The sequence below is a fragment of the Mastigoproctus giganteus genome, chromosome 12 (genome assembly GCF_048544385.1).
Source record: "Mastigoproctus giganteus isolate SK-2022 chromosome 12, ASM4854438v1, whole genome shotgun sequence".
Lineage (NCBI taxonomy): Eukaryota > Metazoa > Arthropoda > Arachnida > Uropygi > Thelyphonidae > Mastigoproctus > Mastigoproctus giganteus.
Genome location: NC_143586.1, coordinates 28206742 through 28233806, shown reverse-complemented (window position 1 = coordinate 28233806; position 27065 = coordinate 28206742). Strand labels below are relative to the sequence as shown.

The following is a 27065-nucleotide window of genomic DNA, read 5'->3' as shown; positions in this document are numbered from 1 at the left end:
TATATATATATATATATATATATATATATATATATATATATATATATATATATATATATTATACACAATGAATAACATCTTACAAACTACAGTCATTAAACATTTACAGGCATAATACAGAGATATTCTAACCTCAGTGGTGTTCCACAAATATAAATGAAGTGATGATGAGGTGGTGATTCGAAATTTCAAAGCAACTTTTTTACTTGTAATCACAGCAAATCCAAGTTTTCTGAAAGGATCTAATGATAAAAAAAAAAAAAAGCATTATTTATCAGGAAAGAAAAGTTTAAAAGCAATGCTGGTCGAAAAGAATGCCTAAGTCCTGAAAAAAACATTCATTCCTACTGAAAATAGAAGTGGAAGTGTCTCATTGTAATCTTGTTTCATGTTTCTCTTGTTAAAGATCAGAAATAAATGAAGACAGGATGGGTTCCCTTTGAGCATAAACAACAAATATGTCAATATGATCACATCACCAAAAGGCATTTTTAACACAGGTCAAGTGGGAGATTCCTAAGGTTCCTTATAAAAAAAATACCTCAGCATTTTAATCATTTATTAATTTGGAAGAAATCTGCATGAGATTTAGAATGAACTGCATTATATTAAACTGCATTACAGTGAAATAAAAAGAAATAATCTAATATGAATTATACACACACTAGTTTACAAGTCCTGTTTGACTGCCTTATGTAGCAGCCTAAAGTTAAAGCTTATTAGAGCAGGATGCCAACAATATATAAGGCAAAACAATGAAGGGAAGCAAAGTATCTGCTGCCAAAAGAAAAAAAATAATAATAAAAATAAATAAAAATAACAGTTTAATTTCAATACAGTCCTTATCTATTGCCATATATTAGTCATATTTGGCAAGCTCTAAGTCAGTCCTCATATCACAATTTAGGTGTATTTTAGTGGTTTGATTTCTGACAACTTAGTTTGCTTTAATTATATTTTGGCAGTGGTTTGAGTTCTGTTAATTTTGTTCCTCTCCCCTTTGTATTTTCTATGAAATTTTGAGTTTCCCTGGAATTAAAATGGTAGTACCTAGTTATATAAAAAGGAAGTGGTTAATTCATTCTTAGATTATTTCATCTATGCCTAGCTCATTGCTGGAAGAATGTCAATAAGTACTGAAACAACCATATGGGATATGGTGAAATGGTTTTCATATTCTTAGTCAACAATCACCTTTTTATAGCATGGTTGATATGGTGTTCTGTACTAAGTATCTTTAGTGGATCTCCTGAGGCATTATGCCCAAGGTAAGAACTAAATCACCACATGTGATTCGGGAGGATGATTATGATCAATGAGCACAATTTTGCAAGTGATACTGTCAGAGTAGTAAAGCTGATGATTTTCAGGATGAAATCATATGGACAGATGGAATAATATTCAAATTAAATGATCCTTCAAATCATGACAACTGTGTTTACTGGGCCAGCAACAAACCTCACCTCACTCTACAAAAGTTATTGACCTGTCAGGGATCACTGTGTAGACTGGATGCTCTTTCCACTGGATAATCAAACCTTACAGATTCAGTGATACTATTACTGTGAATTTTGAATTGTTAATGAATAATGCAGTTTCTACAATAAGAAACATTTCCAGATACAATGGTGTACTTCCATGATGTTACATCTTCACATTTTCACTCTGATGTCCATGCCTATCTGAGTAGTGAATTTCCTGAATGACTGACAAGGTTGCAGGGAGAATGTTTTTGAATACCTTCCAAGACCTCACACTCCCTGAGGATTTTTTTTTTTTTGCATAGGGACAATACCTGAAAGGTAGGTGAACACATAAGCCACAAATACTGCAGAATTTATGGGTGAAAATACAAGAAGCAGACAAGATTATAGCTCATGTGTGCACCACTGTATTTGAGGCTGTTGATAGAAACTATGCTGTTTGTGTAAGTGTGCTTGTGGCAGCCAATTTGAACATCTGATGTAACTTTTGTAATGCAACCTATTTCTATGCATGTCAAGAATTTGAAACCCATTTAGTATGTTTATTCAAAAATTCTGATATAGCACTCAGTGTTTATACATAATTCTGACTCTTGCTATACGTATAGTAGTAAATTACTCTGACCTCATTATAAAAGACAGCTGTGGTTCAACATGTTTTACATGCATATTTCTAAGGTTTTACAATTAACTACAGAAATTTTTTTTAGAAAAATAAATTCCAATTTTATAATTTATAATTTGTTTTTTTAACAAAAAAAATAAATAAAAAAAGAATGCTTTACCTTGTACTAATGCTTTTAGAGATGTGCCATAATAGTGCAAATAAGATGACGACTGAGGGGAACTGGAGAAATCAAAGAATCCCACAAGGACTGCCTGTCAAGAATAGCATTCTGCATTATCAATGTAACACATTTGTTCATTAATATCAGTTCATGCATCAGCACTAGTAATTATGTTAATGTTTTTTTTTTTTTTTTTTTTTTAATGATTTGGTCATATTAAAATTTTGCTTTTAGCTAAGAATACAACCTATCATTTAGAACTTTTGTCCTAAACTTTGGCATTGCAATTTAATGGTAGCATTTTAAAAATATGCAGACTCTGAAGATATCTAAGGTGCAAAAGAGACCTTTTCTTCAGTGGTAAAAAAAAAAGGCCCAAGCCCACCAATAAGCTCCGGTTTAATTTATATCATGTATTCTTAATCAGTCCACTAATTTTTTTTTAAATCACTTTTAGGATCACATTTTGCATTATTTTTTTTTTGATATTGAACAAAAAAGCATGCACACACATATGCAGCCACTCCATAGAGACCCAAAAAACCACCTTCTCTTAGTTGGCAAATCAAAACAATAAAAAACATTTACTAGTTGAAGCATGCACTTGAACTGGTTTGGAAGAAAGGAGTCAAATTACAGATGCAAATACAGAAGAAATAGAAGCTGCAATTCCCATCTAAATATCTATATGAAAGGCATACACAGAAACTTTCAGAGAGAGAGAGAGAGAGAGAGAGATTGCAAGTGTAAGTGACTGCACTCTGAATAGTCTAGGAGCTTAAATATTTTTGGAGGTACCACCACAAATGTGGAAACAACATTCCATGGGAGGGCAGATTTCAGATTTGCATCCAGTCAAGTAGACACGTAGAATAAAAGTAATACCAAGAGGAGTTTGTGCGAAAAGAAAGCAATATTCATGACTGAAGTCAGAGTGAACCTCAAATAAAGATGTGATATTGTCTAGAAATCTAAGTCTCACTGAATATGAAAGTGGCAGATTATTTTGCAACAAATAAGACAGGACTGAGTTATAAAAAAATTAAAGGCTAACTAAGCTTTCTTCACCCCACTGATGAATTATATTTAGGGAATTGGTCTACCAATGGTTTATGCAGAATAAGATTTCTTGCACTGGAAGGTGCAAAGTAGTGTGAATTAATGTGCCACAAAACTATGGGATAGGATTTCCAGACAGAAAGAATATACAAGAGGAAAGAGTAGGAAAAAGAATAGAACTTTGGAGAAACTCCAGCATTAGTTAAGAAGTTAGAAACAGACTCAACTGCAAATATCAGGGGGAAAAAAATAAAACAAATTTGTTTAGACTTTTATGCCAAACAAAATCAAAAAAACCCTAGAATGTTAAGAGTAATAGCTTTAGTTTCACTGAGTCATTAGCATTAGCAGAGGCATATGATGCAAGAAAGCAAGCTTATTCAGCATCAGCCAAAAAAAAAAAAAACAAAAAAAAAAACACACCACTCCCATTTCACCCCTCCGTTCGCTCGAAATACCTGTCCAGTTGAGCCTTAAATTTGTTTAGGCTATCAACTTCAACAACAAGTGATGGAAGTCGGTTCCACCAATCAACCACCCGCTGGCCAGAGGCAAATTTCCGCACATCTATCCGACATCCGTCCTTCCTCAATTTGAATTTATGCCCTCTGAGCTGATTATTCTGAGCAAGATGAAGAATCACATTGGCATTGAGCATGCTCAAACCATTCAAAGCCTTATACACCTCTATCAGATCACCTCGCCGGTGCCTAGTCTCCAGACTCTGTAATTTGCAAAACTTAAGCCTTTCTTCGTAAGAGCAACCTTTTGTTCCATTCGCTAATCTTGTTGCCCTTCTCTGTACCCGTTCCAGCAGCTCTACATCCTTCTTGAAATGAGGCCTCCAGACCTGTATACAGTACTCAAGATGTGGCCTAACCATTGCCTTATACAAGGGAATCACCTCCTTATCCCTGCTAGAAAAATTCCTGTATATCATTGACAAGACACCATGAGCTACTCTTGCAGCTCGTCTGCACTGCTCAGAGAACTTCATATCTGCCTGCACAATTACCCCCAGGTACTTTTCATTCTCCACCACTGTCAGTGTAGTACCGCAGAGTTGATACGTTGCTCTGGGGTTACTGTTTCCCATATGTAGTACTTTACATTTGTCAATGTTAAACTTCATTTGCCACCTCTCAGCCTATCTGTTCAACCTTTCCAGATCCTGTTGCAGCAGCATAGCGTCAGTGGTGTCCTTAACAACCCTGCCAACCTTTGTATCATCTGCAAACTTGGACATTAAACTTGATATCCCATCATCCATATCATTCATAAACACCGAAAACAACAACGGACCCAACACTGAACCCTGAGGAACTCCACTAATAACATTAGTCCACGTTGAGCAGTGTCCATTGATTACCACTCTCTGTCTTCTGCCACTCAACCATCCCCTTATCCATAGCAGGCCATTCTACTGAATTTCTCCAAAGATGAATAAATAAGCCAAGATATATTAACAAATGAATTGGCATACTGATGGAATATAAACTGGTAATTTCTGATCAAATGTAAGGGTTCAAGACTGTGTAGAGCAGGTAGTTAGTGATTTTCTCATTATTCTGGAAAGAGATGAAGCAAGTGCAATGAAATGTTATTCATTTAAGGAATTTGCTGGATATGAGCAATTTTTTATGCATAAAGAAAAATACTGGAATAAAAGGCAGCCAAAAAAAAAAAAAGTGTGAGGCAGCTCTCCAAGCAGAGAAAATGTTACCAGGACAGGACCTAGAGACTTTGTGGTATCACAAATGGTTGGGATTCTTCTAATGTCTTTATAATAGACATTAGAAGGGAGGCATTAAATGGAACACATTTGGCAGGGTAGGAGGAAAAGTAAGACAGTAATAAGTCTGCTTTATTTTTAGACTAAGGATGCAATAGAACCACCTGACTCCATAAAGTAAAGTGTGTTAGTTGTCTGACGGCACCAGGGATTCCCCCCCCCATCTCTGCCATCTGACTGTACTGTATGATAGATAAAAAAAAAAAAAAAAAAAAAAAATTGGTGGATAGAAGTCACAGCTTTGATTGGAGACCAGGAGGCTTCACAACTACATGGCCATAAAGCCAATTCCACAAGCTGAACCTTTTCAATATTGAGTCCAGATTTGTTAACAACTTATTCATAAGTGTTGCTATTTTTAGTAGAGAGTAAATGATGTTGGAGATTTGGATACAAACTAATCGTGATATGCTGTTTTTAATTTGAACAGCCTTACCTCATTTGGTGGCAAATGAGGTAAAATGTCACCTTGTTACCTCAAAGTGACAGTTGAGGGGGAATGAGGAATAAAGGATTTCATCCCTACAAAAATAATCTTACTAGCATGATCTGAAGAAATATTAGGATATTTAAAGGAGTAGTCTAAATAAGAATAAAGAAGTGGAACAGAATTGTTAAAAAAAATCTGGGTGCTGAATAGGAAAAACTTTATTTTGTAATCTAGAATGTTAAAAAATATAGAATTTTTTACAGTAGGTAATGCTTAAGGTTTAGAATGTCACTTTTTAAACTATAAAATTGCTTTTTGTTTAAAAATCAGTTTCAGGTTTTTCTACAGTCTCTGAAGACTGTAGAAATATCTTGCATCAACAAATGGCAAACTTGTTTTCAGAAGTATCATTCAGACTGTCAAATAAGAATCAAAAACATAGCACTCAGCTAGCCATCAACATCTGATATTTTAAATATGAAAAAATTATGCAACTTATTTGTTCCTAAAAAAAAAAAAGTTTAACTTTCTAAATAAATAGTTAAACTAGTGATTGCGATCCAGCATTTCTATCAATAATAGTGACAAAACATGAAACACATCCAGACAAAGCATCAATTCTCTGAATGGAAGAATTATGAACATTAGAATTGTTTTCAAACAATAAAGATTATAATGGAGGTTATACTATTTTTACTGGAGATTATACTATTAACCCTTTGAAGATTGTCCAAAGTTGTGCTGGCTCCCTATAGTCAGTTCCAATTGATGGGTTCACAAAGCAAGTTTATTCACATAATTTGTAAGTTTTTGTAAAAATTAAAATGCTTTTAAATATTAATTGCTTCTTATTTTAACTGAGAGTAAAACCACTGTTAAAAATCAAACAATTTAAAATAACAAAAAATAAATAAAAGTTAAAAAATGAATTTTTTTTTTTTAAACAACGAAATCCTCTACAATTATGTATTACAGGGGGTCCCTGGTATACAAGTATTCATTATACGAGTCCCCACAGTTACAAGTATTTGAAAATTAAAGCTTTTTCCCTTGAGAAAATTGACCAAGCACTTGAATATTTTTTGTAAGAACAACCTTCTTCATGATTGTGCAACAAAAGTTAAGCACGAAGTTAGACATAACTAAATGTCTATGACAATTTTATCTGAAAAAATATGCAAAAAAAAAAAAAAAAAAACCCACAAACCACTCTGGATTCATTCTTTATTCATATAACTGAAAAATAGTGTAACTTCAATAAACTTTACTTAACCTTACATTGTGCAACATATAATAAAAAATGTCTAATAAAATAATTTCTTCATTTTTCAGTTCCTTCATCCATTTTTTTACTATGTAAAAGTACATAATAAACATTACTATATAATATCAGTGTAGACACACCATAGACAACTCTTAAAGAAAAACTACAGTAGTAGTGTGAAAGGCATCATTTCATCTGTATCTAATATTGTGCTCATCCTTCAAGAGTTGCCCATGTATTGCACTATCTCAAATAAGTAATGCTTCACTAATAGAGAAGACTACTGTTACTTATTCTTGGTGAGCACCACCACCCAGATGGCATTGCTTGCAAAATGGTATAGGATAAGAAACTTAGCCACATACTATCCCTATTAGACTTAGGAAAGCAAAAAAGGTATGGGAAAGTGCCAGTAGGAGAGGAAGAAATGCCATCGAAAGACGAAAGGGACAGTTACTCTCACCCACTCAGTGAACTAAATCACTCATGAATCCCCCGAATAGGCAATGCTTCCCCATCCTTCACGAGTTACCATGTATTGCACTATCTCGAATCAGTAACACTTCACTAATAGAGAAGACTATTGTTGCTTATATTTGAGATATTGCAATACATGGGCAACTCATTGTGAAGGATGAGAATATGAGATACAGATGAAATGCCTTTCACACTACTACTGTAGTTTTTCAAGAGTTGTCTACGGTGTATCTACACCGATATTATATTGATGTAGAATCTTAAACTTATAAAATATTATGCCTAGTTGCATTTAGTTTTATTTAAATAATAAACATTACAAAAATTTGGTCCCCGTTTTAAGTGGAATTTTCTGGAACCAATTATCCTCGGATAACGAGAATCCCCTGTACTTAATTTGATTTCATCAGATTCTGGATTTTAAATTTGGCTTTTGGGATGAAGATTTTTTTTTGACAAAGCAGAAGTTATGGCAGTTACAACAAACAGAACCAAGGAATTTTCAAAAACAGACTGAAGAAGTTTTTATCAGTATATAAATAGTGGACAAAAAAAAAAAATAAAATAAAAAATAAATAAAAAAAACCAACATATTTAGCCTGAACTACAGGATATTCAAACTTTTACAAAACCAAAAATGCTACTGCGTGAATAGCACATGACACAAATCTGAAACCATTTCAGGATGATGGAGGATAGCTTAATTTTTTTTATTCACAAACTAAAAATTAAGCACATTGCAGTAGATGGCAGCATAATCACACTACTCTACTCATGGGAATTTTCCAACAAAATTAAATCCTCTTGATTTTGTTATTAATTGACAGCTTCAGCATGAAGCTGTAACTTATGATTTCATCCTCAGTTGGCAATGTAACATTGCACTTTGTTTACCTTGACTTGTTAAGCTGACAACTGGCATGTCATATGATTTTCCTGGAATTTGCATAAAATGTCTTTGAACCAGTTTCACCGTGCTCTCACAGCCTTTTTGCTTGGCCACCACCTTGGCCAGGATGCACAAACAGGCATCCTTTATGAATTTTCTGTACCATTACAGAACTGCAAGTCAATTCAGTGGCTTATTTTTAAACAATGTTTGAAATATATGCACAACAGTGCCCTAATATTATGCCTTCTTTGGGTTGATATATTCCATCATATCATGCATATGCTGAAATTTCTTTTTCTGATTATGCTGCAATTTACTGCAGCATGTGCATATTTCTGGTTGGTGAATAAAAACTTGAAGATATACTCTATAACTGAAGTGGCTACAGGTTGTATCATGTACTCTATTAACACAATAACATTTTAGTTTTGTAAAGGAGGATATTCTGTATTTTGATCCTGCCTTGTATAAGAGTAATTAAATATTTAATCAAGGTAACTAAGACTGATTACTATTGCTAGAGAGCTGCTATCAGCAATTTGCTAAGCCAAATACTCTATCAGAAAACTTTACACAAGTGACTGACTCGTGGTTTCATCACCATACACTTTCCATAACATCCCCAATGTTTCTGCATTGGAGATGTTCTCCATTTTTATTGAATTTCACTAAAAATTTAATATCAATTCTTTGCTCTAAATTATGATCATTCATTTCTCCACTGAATGGTTAAAACACAGATTCACTTAAAGAGGCACAGTTCCATCAAAACTTAACTGATTGCAAAAAAAAAAAAAAAGACCTGTGCAGAAAAAAACAAGCCACAGCACAATATGAATGTTGTCATGTGCAGTAATAAGGTGTTGGCAAGCAATGATTCTCATTTCATTTTAGCTGCAACTTATATTTTTGCAAGTTCTGCTCCATTTAATTTGGCCAAGGATATTCCCATCAATACATAATTTTACTTTTAAAAAAACTTGCAAAATGCTATACTTTTATTAACTTACTTCATGTTTTGTCTGGAGATCAAGTAATTCCCCCATATTCTGAAGTGGCACAAGTGGATTTAATACATTGTCCAAAAATGCAATTATATAATTGGCTAACAGCAAACCATTGTATTTGATAGTACCAGCTTTGTGGATATGTGCTAATAGGACTGGATATGACTGGAGCTTGAATTTGCGTTGACATTCTCCTTCTGGCCACCAACAATTAACAGCAGCAAAAAATACCTATAAATTAAAAATAAACATTTACCAACACCTTCAAGCAAGTTTGGTTAGTACAAGTGGTCACAATATTCTTACAGTAATTTTTATAAGATTAAATGTCTTCAATTCATAGTAATACCTGAGCATAAGAAACCTGACTGCCACTTAAATGTAGCAAGATGCATATTAGAAATGAGAGACCATAGGTCTCAAAACCACACAAGTGCTGTATGATTCAGTTAACAGCAATTTCAACAAGTCTATGTTTTGGCTACCCATGTTTGAACCCAAAATCTTCCAACTATTCCATGAACACCTTACTGATTATAAGTTTAGTTCCTGTGTTTGAGACTGTTTTATATTTATAATGATATGGAGTAATCCTCAAAATATCCTTTAATATCCCCTCAGAGGGGGTAATTATAACAGTAAGGTATCATTATGAAATTTGTAAAAAAGACAGCCAATTATGTCTGTATTAATTTAAAATGAAGATATGCGATGCTTTTTAAAACTTTTCATAATTATTTTGGGTATACTTACTTACTTTGTAAAATAGCAGAAAATATACACACTGGCCTAAAATGTACAAACCTTTATTCAGTATTGAATCGAGCCACATTTGTTTAAAATGATAGAAAGTGTGGCATAGCATGGATTCTAAGTTCTTTTAGTGCAAGGGTTCTCAACCAGGGAGGGATTCCCTCCCAGGGGAGGATGGAGAATCGGGACCACAAATTAACAGACTCAAACTGTTGGAATTAGTATTAGCAGAGATATATGATGCAAGTAAGCAAGCTTATACGGCATCAGCAAAAAAAAAAAAAAAAAAAAAAAAAAAAAAACTTATCTCACCTATCCAGTCACTCCAGAATATTGATCTTTTTACAAACTACAATTCTACTCATTGTACGTAATCTACAGGACATCACACTTTATTGGATGTCACATATTAAATTAAAAATAAAGATAAATATTTCACTTTATCTTTTTGGAATGCACCTTTTGAGTCAGACAATCTTGGAAAGGGGGGAATAACATTCTGACATATGGTGAAGAGGGTGCGCATAGGGCAAAAAAGGTTTTGAACTGCTGTTTTAGTGCGTCTTGGTCTAATTGTAACCATTCTTCCATCCAAATGTGTAGCTTTAACAAAGTTGAGGGACTTTGTTGCCAAATAGCTCTCTCCGTGGGAGTGTATATCCCACGTATTCTCAATAGGATTGAGATTAGGTGAATGTGAGGGCCAGGGAAGATGGTGGAAAGCAATGCCACGTTCTCCAAACCATCCCTTCACAATTCTGGAATGATGCACTGTTGCATTGTCATCCATAAGGTGGCCATCACTTCAGGATAAATGTGTGACATTAGAGTGCAGTAGATCTGATACAAAATTCAGGTACTCCCTGTACAGCATCCCACTGGTATCAGTGGATCCAGTCTGTGTTAACAAAACATACCCATATCACCTCCATTCACTTTGTGAGGTTCTTGCCACACTCTCTGCCTACCAGTGTAAAACAGTGTATCGTGATTCGTCTGACCATGAGACTTTCTTCCATGTTCCACTGTCCAATCAGCGTTCTCAGCACCACTGCAAGCAGATTTTTCTGTTTTTCTCTGAAACAAGTGGCTTCCAAATAGGGAGGCAACTGCCAATACCCAATTTCCTCAATTCCTTTCACATTGTATGGTTTGAAATGGGGCTTTGTTGAATTCAGATGTTATTTGCTGCACACTGGATGTCCTATTTTTTCCATACAGTCCTCTTAAGAGTATGACATCTTCACTCTTGAAGTGTGTTTTCTGCCACACTTTGAGATGTGGAATAACTGTTTGCTTTCCTGTAAATAAAAACCTTTTGAGAAACCTGTTGTGTCTTTCGTTTCTTGAATTGTGGCTCCTGCTAAACGTGTACCCACAATAAGACCTTTTTCAAAGTGATAGGTCACACAACTTTCCCATTCTGGTTCACATTACTGCAGTCGGACAGCATGTGCAGTCTTTATACTCAACGAGGTAACATGTCATCAACCACATCAGTTTTCTTTGCATATATTTGAATTTCTTCTGTCTCTTACTGTCTTAATACAAAGGCTTCTATTTTTTTTTTTTTTTTGATCAATGTGTGTAGTTTTATTACATCATTATGGGCAATTTATTACTGGTATTACTTAGACCAGTAATAAATTGCCCATAATGATGTTCATTAAAGAAAAATTTTTGGACAAATTCAATGGAAAAGGTCGTTGAAACTCAAGAAGTTGCTCTTGGAATTTTTGATTATCTTTGATATAAAGATCTTCTAAACAAGCTCCCATCTTATGGAATGCCAACCATTTTTTGTAGTTGGGGGCATCCAGTTTTCTCTCCGAGTGCTCACTGTAGGTGATGGTACACTGCTCTTATCTTCTAACTTCTCAACTAATTCTGGTGTTCCCAAAAGTTTGGTTCTTTCTCCTACTCTTTTCATGCTGTATATTAACAATTTTCTTCAGCTGACTGGAATTCCATCCATAGTTTTGCTGATGACAGCACACTACATCCCACCTTTCACTCTTTGCATATCCACCACCAATTCCTTAACATATTTTCTCTCATCTATATTTAAGAGAGTACATTCTATGTGACCAACTCTCCTGGTCCAACTCACTAATAATTCTTGGGGAAGGTGATATCAATTTTGCACAACATATGGGACCTCTTCCCCACTGTCAGAACCGTAGTATTCAGACCATACGGTCTCAACAATGAGCACTCAAGACTTCTGTCTTCTAACACCATACCTCTGGCAGCAAGGAAACCATTACATGGATTGACATAAAATTAGATTTTTGAAGGTCTAAACTGCTTAATAAATATGGACCGATTATTTCTTTTGGTCCTGTAGCTTGACTTTAGAGTTAAATTTAGGGGTCTAAAAAAGTTTAATGGATATGGGGGGGGGGAATTATTCTCTACATTCCTTAAGTCGAACTAGAACTTTTCGGGGCGTCATGTTCACAGGAATAGAGCAACTCACAATTAATCCGAAACTTTTGTCTTATGTTGTAGTGTTTGTTCTTCATGCATGCACATAAGTGACCAATTGTCTGACAATAGGAATGGTCTACGGATATTGATTTGAAGTTTCATGTAGTTTCATCTCTAAGGTTTCCGCAATAAGTAGTTTATGGTAGTTGTGTTGAATATTTATAATTTTTGTTTCATTAAAGCTGTTTTGGGTCATTTTACTTGGCCGAATAAGGTTGGGATATTGTATGTGCAGGCTTTAATCTGTTTAAGTTGGGCCATAGTGATGTGGTCATCTTTCCTGTAGGTGGTGAGCATTTTGTTATATTTGTTAACTAAGCTGTTGAACTCTGATGGTGCAACCTCTTCGTATGTCATTGTGTCTGAAATGATGGTGTATAATTTATTTATATAGTCTCCTTTATTGAGAAAAACTACTGTATTGCCTTTGTCAGCCTTTTGAATAATGATATCACAGTTTTGTCTAAGTGTGTGTAAAGCTTTAGCTTCTTCTCTATGTCATTTTGATATTGATGGGATAGTTTGGTTTATGATTCGATTAATCTGTTGGATTAATACATTTTTTTTGAGGCAAATCTCTAAGAGTGAACTCAAGATCAATAATCATTTGTGTCTTGGGGGGGGATTCTCGGCGGTAAATTATAATTTAAACCTTTATTTAATAGGGCTATTTGCTGAGAAGTTAGCATAACAGATGATAAGTTCTTTACATTATCTGATGGATTAGGGTCATTATGGGAACCAGTGTTTAAATAGACCCGGAAGTCATTAATATGTGGTAGATTTCTATTGAGAAAGGTGTGGAAATTTATCTGCGTTTTTGGTGTTTCGGTATGCACTGATTCTCAAAACGATTGTGTGACGAATGATGACCTCTGTTGTGTGAAAAACCCCTAAGGGCTTGTAATTTTAGGTTATGTCTATTCTATAATGTGGTGGATTGGGTGTCGATTTTTAATTGAATGGCTAGCTTTAGAGTATTCCGGTCAAGGTTTATTCCGGTCCTGTTTAGGTGTTTTCTAAAAATATTGTGATATTGTTGAATCTGTTTAAAATATATCTTTTTTAGATTAAATTGAGATTTTAAAGCTAGTCTTACTATGTTGCTTGATGTGGTAAGAACTAATTTTTGTATTCCTTGGATTTTCAAACCTAGCCGAAATTTAGCAAATTTCGGTATTAAATTTTCAGAAAGACATTGTTTTAAAAACTGGATATGATATTTTTGGGCCGTATATTTCAATGTAATTCTAGTATAGTCTTGTTTTAACCCTGTTAACAATTCAGCCATAGTGTTGTATATTAATGTATAACCTGAGTGGTCAATTAAGTCAGTATACACGTATGCATGAAGTATAGTTCTAAAAGGGGCAATCAAATTTTGAATTTTGAGCGGAGAGGGAGAAGCGAAGTGTAAAGTCGACAATCTGGGTATTTAATAGATTTGATAATAGAGAGCTATTAAGTGCTCGATAATTCCTATATTCTATTATATTATGAATCAACAGGGATTACCTTTATTTAAATGATAACATAAAAATTAATAACACCAGACTCCCCAAAGACAGAATATTCGAACTAACAAAACTATTAGTAAATGCCAATTACATTCTCTTTCAAGAAAAAATATACAGACAGATTTTCAGCTTCCCAATGGGCCTAAACGTCAGTGGACTCATTGCTGAACTATACTTAGACAAATTAGAAAAGATCTATCTTGATCCATTTATACCAAAGATCACATATTATGGAAGATATCTGGATGACATCCTAATTATCACAGATCATTTGACCATAAACAATATTCTACAAGTTTTTAATAACATCCATCAGAGATTAAAATTTGAATTAGATATTGAAGCAGAAACCCACTCCATAAATTTCCTTAATTTTACCATACACAGATTAGACCAAAAAATAAATTTCAGCATATATAGAAAACCCACTAATAATGGGATGCTTTTGCATTTCCACAGTTATCCCCAACCATACAAAAAAATCAGTCATGCTGAATCAATTTCTTAACACCTTTAAATATTCTTCCACCCAGATTTCTCTAACCACTGAAATAAATGAATTAACTAGAAGATTCTCAAATAGGGGTTACCCGCTAACCTATATAAACAAAGTTAAAACAATAGCCAGTGAAAAAAACAAATAACAACCTTGCAACAAACATTGCACAAAAATCCGACAAGACCAAAATACATTTAATCACCATTCCACATGTCGAGTACTGGTACGATGAACTTAACCAAATATGCAAGGGAACCGACATGAAAATCATAGCAAAACCCACGAACAAATTATACACATTCTTCAGAAATCTACCTTCAAACACCACATTCCAATCACAGCATGACCTAGTATACAGCATCCCATGCAAAAATTGCGACACTTTATGTAGGATCTACCATGGGAGTGGCACAGCTTCGAGCAAAACAACACGAAGCTTCTGTGCGGGCGTGTCGTTCAAATGCATTGGAACTTTCGTTCCACGCAATAAATGAACGACATTCATTCGGCTTTAATGAAACAAAAATTATAAATATTCAACACAACTACCACAAACTACTTATTGCGGAAACCTTAGAGATGAAACTACATGAAACTTCGAATCAATATCCGTAGACCATTCCTACTGTCTGACGATTGGTCACTTATGCGCATGCGTGAAGAACAAACACTACAACATAAGACAAAAGTTTCGGATTAATTGTGAGTTGCTCTATTCCTGTGAACATGACGCCCCGAAAAGTTCTAGTCCGACTTAAGGAATGTAGAGAATAATCCCCCCCCCCCCCATATCCATTAAACTTTTTTAGACCCCTAAATTTAACTCTAAAGTCAAGCTACAGGACCAAAAGAAATAATCGGTCCATATTTATTAAGCAGTTTAGACCTTCAAAAATCTAATTTTATGTCAATCCACGTAATGGTTTCCTTGCTGCCAGAGGTATGGTGTTTGAAGACAGAAGTCTTGAGCGCTCATTGTTGAGACCGTACGGTCCGAACACTACGATTCTGACAGTGGAGAAGAGGTCTCACATGTTGTGCAAAATTGATATCGCCTTCCCCAAGAATTATTAGAGAGTTGGTTGGAAAAGAAGATTCCTATATCTAAAATAAAGGTAATCCCTGTTGATTCATAATATAATAGAATATAGGAATTATCGAGTAATAGCTCTATTATCAAATCTATGTGACAATTTTCAGAGTGCTGAACAGCAATTATACTTTAAAATATGCCTAAACCTAAAAATAATGATTGAAAAGTAAAGTCTGGATTTATAACTGAAAGCAAACAGTTACTTTTGGGCAAAGCTGTAAATCATCACAAACTACAATTTTACCAAAAAAGTTTATTCCATGTATATAAACTAACCTCAGCATAAAGAACAAATAAAACTGTGCACCAAGTCTTTACCACACACTGTTCATAAAAAAATAAAAACCAAGAGATTCTGCAAATAGTGCAGAATTCAATCAGCATGCCATATCACGCAGTTAATTTCATCTGCCTTTACTTTTCCAGTACTTGTTTATTGACTACTTAATGACTGTATACATGAATCAGGCTGCATCACTTGGGTGCTGTTTGAAGCATCTGGCATGTTAGTAAATGTGTTAAATGTAATCTCCAGTTAATTTTCCAATCAAGGAAACAAAACATAGTTAACTTCTAAAATGCTCCTCTGGATTTATACTTTAAAATATGCCTAAACCTAAAAATAATGATTTATTTCAAATATATGAAATAAATGCCTGCTGCTCCTATGCTCACCTTTGATGACACTCAAGATTTCTACACAAGATCATATATCTCTACTAGGAATTACACAAACTTTAATCTCTTGCCATAAGCACATCACAAATATTGCCTCCTCTACATGAAAAGAAACATTGGATTTCCTTTTTGATGCTCACCATTACTTTTTCTTCTAAACAACTATTCACTCTGTAAATCTGAAATCCACCCTACCATGGAATATTGTTCCCACATATGGGCTGATACCCCAAAAATCTTTCAAGCTTCTAGACTCCATTCAAAAAGAGGACAGTCAGGTTAATTAACAACCCATCTCTTACAAAGTCTTTCCACTCTGTCTTATAGAAATACAGTTTCGGCTGTGTCTTTTCTATAGATGGTTGCATGGGCACTGTTTTCTGAATTGGCATCTAATTTCCCCACTCTCTTCCAAACCAGTTTGAACCCATGCCACAAGCAACAGCATCCACCACCCACTGTCCAACTCCAAACTCACAGAACTACTTTTCCTCTACCTTATTTACCCTCTGTGCTTTCTGAAACAGACTTCCTTCCTGATAATTACAATTTCCAGAAATTTAAGTTCAATATCAACAAGTTATCTGCTTTCGTCTTAGCCTTCCACCCATGCATAGTACTAAGTATTACAGGTTGTAATCAGAGCAATTAATAACCCATCAAAGGGAAGATGTGATTTATATACACCCAATCAGGCTGTCTCTCTTAGATGTCTAGTTGTCCAGCTTTGCAGCCCATACCACCTAAGCCATTCTTCATATGTACACTAATTTGCACTCATCACTGATTTGGTCACCTTCTTTGAATCCTCTCCATAAGTTCTATATCTTATTTTATGAGTGATCCAACAGCCCAAATCCCCAAACAGTAGTAAAAATAGACTCTGCATTTTACAGACAATGGTCAAGAGAACAAAATTTCAATCTTGCACATATGCATATATTTCTACTTATACATTACATATGGACACAGACATATATAGCAACTTTTATTAATTCTACTTAATATTAAGGAAAAAAAAAAAAAAAAAAAGATTACGATCATAAAATAAAAAGCAGCAATACGTGCAATGCAAAAATTCAAAATTTATGCATGCGCACATATAGCTGCTTTGTTGTTTTGCTGGCAAAAAATGCTTGCCTGCTTTTTTTCCATGTCATTCTGTGTGGAATGATGTATATTTTACAAAATAAATAAATAAAAACCATTTTATGTAATAAAAGAAATATAAAAAAATTAGAATCCTACTTACTAAATAAAGATTCTTTCTTTGTTGATAGTTCAAAGGGTTATGTTATATGAACTTGTTTGTTATTTGGTTTTTTTTAGGAGCATTAACAACTAAGGCCATATTGCTCCGGGATATGCGGTGGTCATTCCCTGACCTTTCTGCATCTTCCGTATTTGGTGGCGATGAGCTCGAACCCCGGTCTAATCAAGAAGCGTGTGCAACGCACTGCTGCTTCTTCCCACCTGGCTACAGAGGCACCTTATGTTATATGAACTCTGATAATTCATATATGATTTTATTATGATTTAATCTCTAAGAACATGAAAATTCAAAAAAAAACTGGCAACTTAAATGTTGCCAGTTTTAGGACTAGTATGGCAAAGCAACAAAATGATTAGTTACAATATCATTAAGCATTATTAGGATCCATGAAAATATTAACTTTTTTTATAGACCTCAAATTTTATATTAATTTTAATGAAACTAAAAAATAATTAAATGTAATGAAAATAAATGATCCTTACCTGTGAATGATAGTACCGTGCAACTGTTTCTAACTCTGTCCTGGCATCTACACATGAAGCATCCCAGGGAGCATAGTACATAACAAAGGCAACATCCTTGTCAAGAAGGAGAGACACCAGTGCTTTAATGTTACCCAAATAAAAATCAGTAATAAGAGATGGTGTTGGAAAAAATTTTTCAGGAGGGTTTGCTTTTCTTGTTTTCAAAGGCCTAAATATAGGAGGGAAGGAAAAATATATAGATGTTCAATCTGGATATCACAATACATAAGTAAAATACAGGAAAACTTTGATATATGAAGTTTTGGTACAATTATTATAATATGCACATGAACATTAAGTGTAGGTTTTTATACCAGGGATAATTCTATTTAATTTCTTAATTCATTCCTGAGTGAGTTACCTGAACATGTGTGTGTGTGTGTGTGTTCACAATAGTTTTCAATAGGGGTGGGAACTGTGCAGAGTTTTTTTTTTTTTTTTACCATTATACTTGAGTTTGTAAAAATGAAAACTTTGTACATACAAGCGTTTAAATATTAATTTATTCTTACTGACACAATTGTCCCATATTAAAGCAAAATTACTGTCAAAGATAAAAGATGAAACAAACAAGCAAACAAACAAAAAAAAAAAAAAAAACACCTTTTGCCATTATTAAATTTCATCAACTTCCAGATCTAAATCTGGAGAATTTTAGCTTTTCTAGGCCATAATCATGCAAAAAAAGTAATAGTATTCACCATATAGTGAAAGAAAGCCACAGGCTTTTGTACTGACAAAAAAAAAAAAAATAAATAAAATAATAATAAATAAAGGAAAGAAAGAAAGAGTAGATAAGTAAAAATTATGTGCTTCCCTCCTAAAATAGGTTATTTGTTTGTTTGTTATTTGGTTTTTAAGGAGCATTAGCAACTAAAGCCATATTACTCCGGGAATATGCGGTGGTCATTCCCTGACCTTTCCGCATCCTCCGTATTTGGTGGTGACGGGCTCGAACCTCGGTCTAATCAAGAAGAGTGTGCTACGCACTGCAGCTCCTTCCCACCTGGCTACGGAGGCGTCCCCTAAAATAGGTAAATAGGTAACTATATCCAGTTGACCTTTGAATTTATTCAAACTGTCAGCCTCAACTACCTACAAAGGCAACTTTTTTCAGCAATCAACAACTTGCTGGGTAAAAAAAAAAATTCCTACAATCTAGTTTAAACCTCTTCACCTGTAAATTGAATTTACTGCCCCTAGTTCTGGAATTCTTTATAACAGCAAAAATTCCACCTTCTTTCATTTTACTAACCCCTCTCAGAGCCTTATAAATCTTAATCAGGTTGCCTCTGAGGTGCCTGGTTGCCAAGGTCTGTAGCTGACATAAGTCTTTCCTCGTATGATTGCCCTTTTGCCAATCTCACCATGCAAATTGCCCATCTTTGCACCCTTTCAAGAAGCTAAATGTCTTTTTTTCAAATGAGGTATCCATACATGAACACAATTCCAAATGTGATCTTATAATTACCTTACACAGTCAGATTATGACCTCCCTATCTGTACAGGATAATGTTCAACAAGTCACTGATAGGCCTTTCCTGGCTACCTGTTTAGACAGTTCTCAGAAAACTTCATCTGCCAGTATCATAACTGCCAGATCCCTTTCTTCCTCTACTGTCTTTAATTCAGTCCCACCAAGTGTATAATTTATTTTGGGGTTGCTACTCTCCAGGTGTTACTAGTTACAAGTGTACTAGTTAGTGTTACAAGTTGCTACTCTCCTAACTTGCATTTAGCAGCATTAAAACATAACTGCCACTTCTCTTGATCATCTTTGAAGTCTGTTCAAATCATCCTGAAGGAGTGCTGCTTGGAACTGATCATTGCTGACTATTAATCTTTATGTAGTCTGCAAATCTTGATATCACACCTATCTCTTTGTCAATGTCATTTATGAAAATCAGAAACAACAGTGGTCCAATCCTTGGGGGACCCACTCCTGATATTATACCAATCTGAAAAATATCCATTAATCAAAACTCTGCCTTCTGCCCTGCTGCCACCCTAGAATCTTTCCAGTAATCCTAAGTTACACTTATAGCTTATATAGTAAGCTCTAATTAGGGATTGAGTCAAATGCTTTGCTAAAATCCAAATAAACTTGTCAAAATTGTTCCCTACATCCAGCTCATGAGCAACTTTATCAAAATAGCATATTAAGTTAGTTAAATGCAAATTTCCCTTAACGAAACCAGGTTGTGTAGCCTTTAGAATGCCATATATATCTAAATGTCACTGGACTACACTCTTAATCATTGCGTCCAAGATTTTTCCTACCACTGAAGTTAGACTAACTGGTCTGTACTTACCGACTTCACTCTTAGAACCACCTCATGTATTGGTAATAACGTTGGCACGTCTCTAATCCAAAGGAATGTATCCCGAGTCCAAAGATGTCCTCATAATTAACCTCAATGGTTCAATACACTCCCTGGTGGCCTCCCTCAAAATTACTGGGTATATGCCATCAACTCCGGGGGCCTTCTTGATTTTTATGCTCAAAAGGTTTGAATAAATAGTCACCTGTAATTTTGGAATCACTAATTTCATATGGCTTGGCCTCACTTGCACAGCCTCTTCTCAGAATGAAGGGTCTTTCATCAGTAAAATCCAATGCAAAGTACCTATTCAATTCATTCACATCAGCTGGGTTATCTAAGACTTTCCCACACTCAGTACCAAGATTTTGTAATGATTCTTTGCTGATTCGCTTTCTTCTTCGTTGTATTCACATACATGAAAAATTGCTTGTGCTCATTCTTTGCTCTCTTAGCCAATGCTTTCTCATATGCAGCCTTCCTAAACTTTATTTGTGATACTATTAGAGATGAACTTCTACCTGTCCTACTTAACCATCTCTTTATCTATAGCACTCTTTTGTGCACAACTCTCATAATTATGGCTAAGAGTTTGCTTACTTTCTTTTTGCCTCCCTTAAAAAACTGGATAAATCTCATCCACTCCAGGTGCTTTTTTTTATGTTTAGCCTCAACATTCTCTTCCACTTTCCTCTTAGCTATCACTAAATCATTTAGCTCCCTGTTAGAGCCTGATAAGGCTCTAACAGGGAGCTAAATGATTTAGCATACCCTTTTCTAAAGAATTCCTCATGTATGAATATAGATGCAAAATAACTATTCAGTTTTCCAGTAACCTAAGTAGGATCATTAACAGTTAAATCATTTATATCAAGTGGGCCAATGTGGTTCATCCACTTCCTTCTAGTATTTACATAAATAAAGTCTTTGTTGTTTTACTTTGTATCCTTTGCCACCAAAGACTTCTCATAATCTGCTTTAGCTTGCCTAAACTCCTTTATGACTTGAGTGCAGAGACTAGTTTCTATCTACCACAGGGCATCCCATGCATTTTTCTTCCCTACCATAAGTCTCATTAGTTCATCTGACATCCATTTAGGTCTAAGCCCTGAACAGTATTTCTTAGTTGGCATGAAAAGCCCAGTAACTTTTACAGTTACTTCCCCAAAATTCCCTCTATTTAGAACTTGCTGTTGATAACATCATTGGTCATTCCAACTGTACAGAATTTAAAACAATCTGAGACCAATGTAGTCACCTTTACAAAAGCAAAAGCCCTTCATAGTTATAGTTACACCTTTAAGTAACTCCCACATCGATAAGTAGTCGCTACAATCTAGTAGTTCCTTCATCTGCAGATTCTTAACATATGAAGAGTCATTGCTAATAATCACAACAAAACTACTGCTTTCTCTTATTGCCTCTCTAACATATTGGTATATTATGACTAGACTTCGGATTATATGCAAACGCATTTTGTCTATTGTAGTTGTTAGTGCATATAACACAAATACTGCAAACAATACTGCATATTCTTTAACTTAATCATTTTTCAAATGTTGATCTCGAACTGTGTAAGTCATTGTACTGCAATAAGTTTCCGGCATCCCCCTCCCCCCATACTTCTCCTTCAACCCATGCACGGTACTAAGTACTATAGGTTGATACCTTTCATGTTTGGGGTTTTCATAAAAAAAAAAAAAAGTTAGTGTGGGATAATATTTCACTGAGCGTAGGAAAGTTTCTCTAATCAGCATGGGAAACATTTTAATACTATTTTGCTATTCGTTCTTGTAAGATATTAATCTTGCATGTATGAGCTATTAGAGAATTATACGGAAACATTTGACTACGAAAAGGGGGAGAATTTATATACAATCTGCAGTGTGATCCATGAATAATTAAACGAAATTGAGTTAAAGAAAGAGAAAGGTAATAATTTAATTTAAATGAGTAAAATAATGCAATTCAATTCTAGGTGAGTGTAACACACACAAAAGCAACAAATTTCAAGCTAGTGGGAAAGATAATCCTGGTCATGCCTGAAGGTACACTGAATCGTAACACCAGGAATGTAGCAGCGCAGTACGCTGGGGAAGTAATCCATTGAATACGTTTGTCAATCATTTCCTAATATAGAGTGTAACTAATTAGGAATGTGAGAGAGAGATCCTTAGAGAAAAGCGGGACCAAATTACGAAACTGTATAGAGAATTCTGTAGTAAGCCCTCTGATTGGTGGAGCTTCAAGGAAGAAAAAGAGAAAAAAACGGGCATTCTGAAAACGTTTAGCAAGGAGTGCAGAAGTCAGAGAGTTAAATAAAAAAAAGGGAGCCCCTTTGTGTATAATCAAGGCCCTAATGAAATGAAAGAGTGTCAGAGTGAAAGGATAATCGTGAACATCTACCTAAAAAGGGAAATTGTTAGGTGGAAATGAAGCTGTCCAAGGAATCAAGAAATCCCGATCGTATGTGCCAATAGTGGCCGGTTCATTACAAACATCCTGAATCCGGAACCTTTACTACAGGAGGATAACTCAAGGACTCCAGAAGGAAATGCCAGTTGAAGCCCCAGCATGAATGGAAAAGTATTTAAAGTAAGTGGAATGACTCTAAATAGTTAGATTAGGGACAGAACAAACTATTAATATTGTAAGAGTGGCACGGCAATGAGACAGACTATGATGATAGGAATTGTAAGGTGGGGCAGACCAATTAATAAGAATATAATGAGAACTCTGCAACTACGAATTCGATTCCATATATGGAATCGAATTCGTAGGGTGCATGTACATATACTTTGCACATGCACCCTAAGAAGAGGAACAGAAACTAGAGTGTATATGATAGATTGTGTGTATATTAGTTAAGGTGATGTTAATATAAAGTGGGAGAGGGAATTAAGTGTAGGAAATATACAAAAAGAAAATTAAACATTAAAGAAAAGGTTGATAGAGGCCCGACCTATCGGCAAACATTGCTTACAACCCCCAAGAGATTCTAGGGAAATTGTGTAACATTACATTGATGGGAATATTTTGCTGCACCCAAGGTAGGGAAATTATGTAAATCATGAAGAATAACTTAAATTTATAGTGGGGATCAGAACAATTACTGAGAATTAAGATAACTTTAGAGCTAACCAAGTATCTGGCTAATTAAAGGTATATGACTTCTAAGTAAATTCTATATGAAACAGATTATGTGCTATGTTTAGAAATTACTTCATTGTATAATTTCATGTATACTTATCACTACAAATGTTACTTGCATATGTTATGTACGGTATTGTGCAAGATATGAAAAAATCAACTAAGTGAGACTGAATATTGACGATTGAGGAGAGAATGCCTAATTAATGAGGGCATAGTTACTGCCATATTGCCGTTAATAGTCAGCTAACTTTAACCCCATCATTTGTGTGAAGTCTTATGAATTTTGACATAATTGTATATAAATATGTATCTGAATTGTAATTTTTCATTAATGTGCATTAAAATTGTTTTTTTATCATGTTTACTGTTGCAGTTATTCATAGATACTGACACTTGCTTGCTGCTATAAACAGATTTCCACTGAAATTAAGGGAATACTTAACTCTCCACAAGCCAGGAATCACAGAACTAGTTTAGTATACTGCAATTGTCAGATAGCTAAGTGAGAATAGGAGAAAGGAGGTTAACTTTTCATAGCTCAAGTTTGGTAGTGCTCCACAAAAAAAAAAAAAAAAGCAATATATCAATACACATACTTTATGCTGGAGTATCAATGGAGATACGGTAAATACTAATCATAATTAACGCATCTATAATTTAGGCAAAGAAAACCTAATCCCACATTCTCATGCTATCAACTACATCAGATGAAATGTTTTCATTAAACATGCCAAAAGTTAAAATGTTACAAAACTCAGCATGGACTGTACATTGCAAATCAGAGAAAAGATTTTACTATGGATGGCATTATTGAATTTTTTGTTATTTGTGAAAAGAACATTCCATGCAAGAAAAATTTCCAGATCAATCAATACGTGAAAACAGCATCACACATTATGGCCAAGCAAAGGAAAAATTTCCAGAGCAGTCACTTTTAACCAAGCAATGAACTTCAGAAGAGAAAAGTGATTTTTCAAGGATTTGTGCCTGGCCCCGGTAAGCAGCATTATTCTTTCCAATAAGTTAAACAATCGTGTCTTCAAGCAATTTTTGAAAAAAAAAATATTGTACAAATTAAAATATTCCAGACAAATGTACCTTGAGAAAGAATTACCTTAGTGCTATTTATGATGATATTATTCGTGAATTTTGACAAGATATTAGAGAAAACTACATTTGGATGTCTGCCAATGAAACGACAGATTTGAGGCTGCTATATTGCATGTTTTATATGTGGAAAGTTAGACTCAGTACCATCGTGTCTGTATTTGCTTGCTTGTAAGGCCCTTGAAAAGGTGAATTACTCTCCAATAGCTGTTTGTTATTTGGTTTTTAGAAGCATTAGCAACTAAGGCCATATTGCTCCGGGGATATGCGGTGGTCATTCCCTGACCTTTCCACATCCTCCATATTTGGTGGTCACATGCTCGAACCCCGGTCTAATCAACCGTGTGCTACGCACTGCTGCTCCTGCCCACCTGGCTATGGAGGTGCCACTCTCCAATAGCAAAATTTTTATTATGGCCAGAATCAACCCATAGTGAAAGATTTGGTTTTTTTTTTTTTTGGTTTTTAAGAGCATTAGCAACTAGGGCCATATTGCTCCAGGATATGCAGTGGTCATTCCCTGACCTTTCTGCATCCTCCGTATTTGGTGGTGATGGGCCATAGTGAAAGAGTCCACATTTTTGTTAGTGACAGTGCTTCGTATATGGTAAAAGCCATTTCTGCATTACAAGTTTTCTATCCAGATCTGATCCATGTCACTTGCTTAGCCCATGGCTAACATAGGTTGGCAGAAAGAATTCAAGAAAATTTTGTTGAAATTAACAAACTTATTTCTAGTATAAAAATGATTGTGAAAAGAACCTTCAAGAACAGCAACTTACAGAAATATGCTATCTACTCTTCCTTTCCCACCCGATCCTGTTCTCACGATAAGGGGAACATAGTTACTAGCAGCATTGTTTTATGTTAAAAATTGATTCTATAAAAGAATTAGATACCTTGGATGGTATGCATTTGGTGGCTAATGGTAGTGCTAGAGCAATACTTGCTGATTCTTTGGCTAGGAAACATTTATTGTTCATCAAGACCCATTTCATCTAGTTACCTGAACTTGAAACATGGGGACTTTCTCTGAGCAGCACAATTGGAGAGATGCAGAAAGTTGAATTGAAAATTCAAACCATGCCTGGAGGCATAGAAGAAAAAGAATAAGAAAATACAATAATGTTTTAGAAAATAACTCAGGATTTCATACTTTAAGGAAATAGATGAATTTATAAATGGGAAAGGAAACTAACTTCCATTTCAAGTAGAGGCTTTAAAGGCTCACATTTTCAAATACAACCGAGTCACTTCTATAGAAGTAGAAAGTTCATTCTCTGCATATAAAATGATCTTGGATGATAAATGCCACAAATTTACAATACACTAGTTGAGAAATATATTACTATATTGTAACAAAAATTATTCCAGGTGTGAGTCTGAAAGGGAAAACTTTCAAAAAAGGTGTTAAAACTTTTCATAAACAGTTTTATTAGTTTAACAGGTTAAATACAAAGTGGTTCAATTAATTATAATAAATGAATAATAAATATAAAAATTGTAGTGCATATATTAGCATTTTGGTGCATATTTGACCTGTTTTTTAATACATATAATTCAATGTCCAATTATGATAGTAAGATGGAGAACTGGTAAAATAAAGTAAAAAAAAAAAAAGACATTCTCCATTGGTAAATTTCATTCTCTGTTGGCATGCTACTGAGAAAAACCGCAAGCATTTAGCTAAAATTGCTATGATGTAATGTCACCTACCACCAGCAAATATTGGCTACAACCATGCTCATGTGTGTGTGCGAGTCTGAGACTGCATTTGGTACTCACGAAGGTCTGATGTGTAGCTCCAGTGGTAGCTTCAATCAGGAGATTACTTGATGGTCCCTCTATAAGGTGTGTCTGAAAAGTTTTAGGACTTTTTTTTTTTTTTTTTTTTTAAATAATACTACTAGTGCCATACATTAGCCACTGTTGAAACTATTCACCATCAAATCTGAACTGACTTTGTGCAAAGTTTCAGTGTGCACAAAGGTGTTAAACTGGAAAGCCACGTTTAAGTTGGCACAATAAAATCACATTGTCATGGATTGAAGGACAGAGCAAAGAACGGCTAAAAAGTTTTGTTTTAAAGCCTAAAAAAGTGCAACTGAAACAGTTGCAATGGTTAGGTGCAGCTTATGGATAAGAAGCACCATCACAACCCAATGTTTTTTGCTGGTATGGACAGTTCTGTAAAAGGCTGGAAGATGTTCAGGATTATGCACAGAGTGGTCACCCATCCTAGTCTCACACTTCACCATCGAAAAAGCTTGGCAGCTGTTAATGGAAGTGTCACCTGTTCCTCTGAATGACAGCAGCCCACCTTCACATCAACAAGGATACCATGCATTTGATTATTGTTAAAAATTTGAAAAAAAGGAAAGTTTCCATGCACTTCACACCACACACACATTGATAGCAGAACAGGAGGTACGAGTTGCTGCATGTCAAGGTTTGATTGAGATGG

At 34.8% G+C, this 27065-nt stretch overlaps 1 protein-coding gene across 1 annotated transcript in view; it reads right to left on the bottom strand.

The window, feature by feature from the left end:
- LOC150076820 (thioredoxin domain-containing protein 11) overlaps nucleotides 1-27065 on the bottom strand; it is a 116999-nt gene that overhangs the window by 72968 nt on the left and 16966 nt on the right. Inside the window, exons 2-5 of the mRNA XM_090385690.1 lie at nucleotides 17979-18189; nucleotides 9197-9424; nucleotides 2270-2363; nucleotides 133-242 (exon numbers count right to left, since the gene is read on the bottom strand). Of these exons, the coding sequence (XP_090241816.1) occupies nucleotides 133-242; nucleotides 2270-2363; nucleotides 9197-9424; nucleotides 17979-18189 (643 nt within the window). The remainder of the gene's footprint in view (nucleotides 1-132; nucleotides 243-2269; nucleotides 2364-9196; nucleotides 9425-17978; nucleotides 18190-27065) is intronic.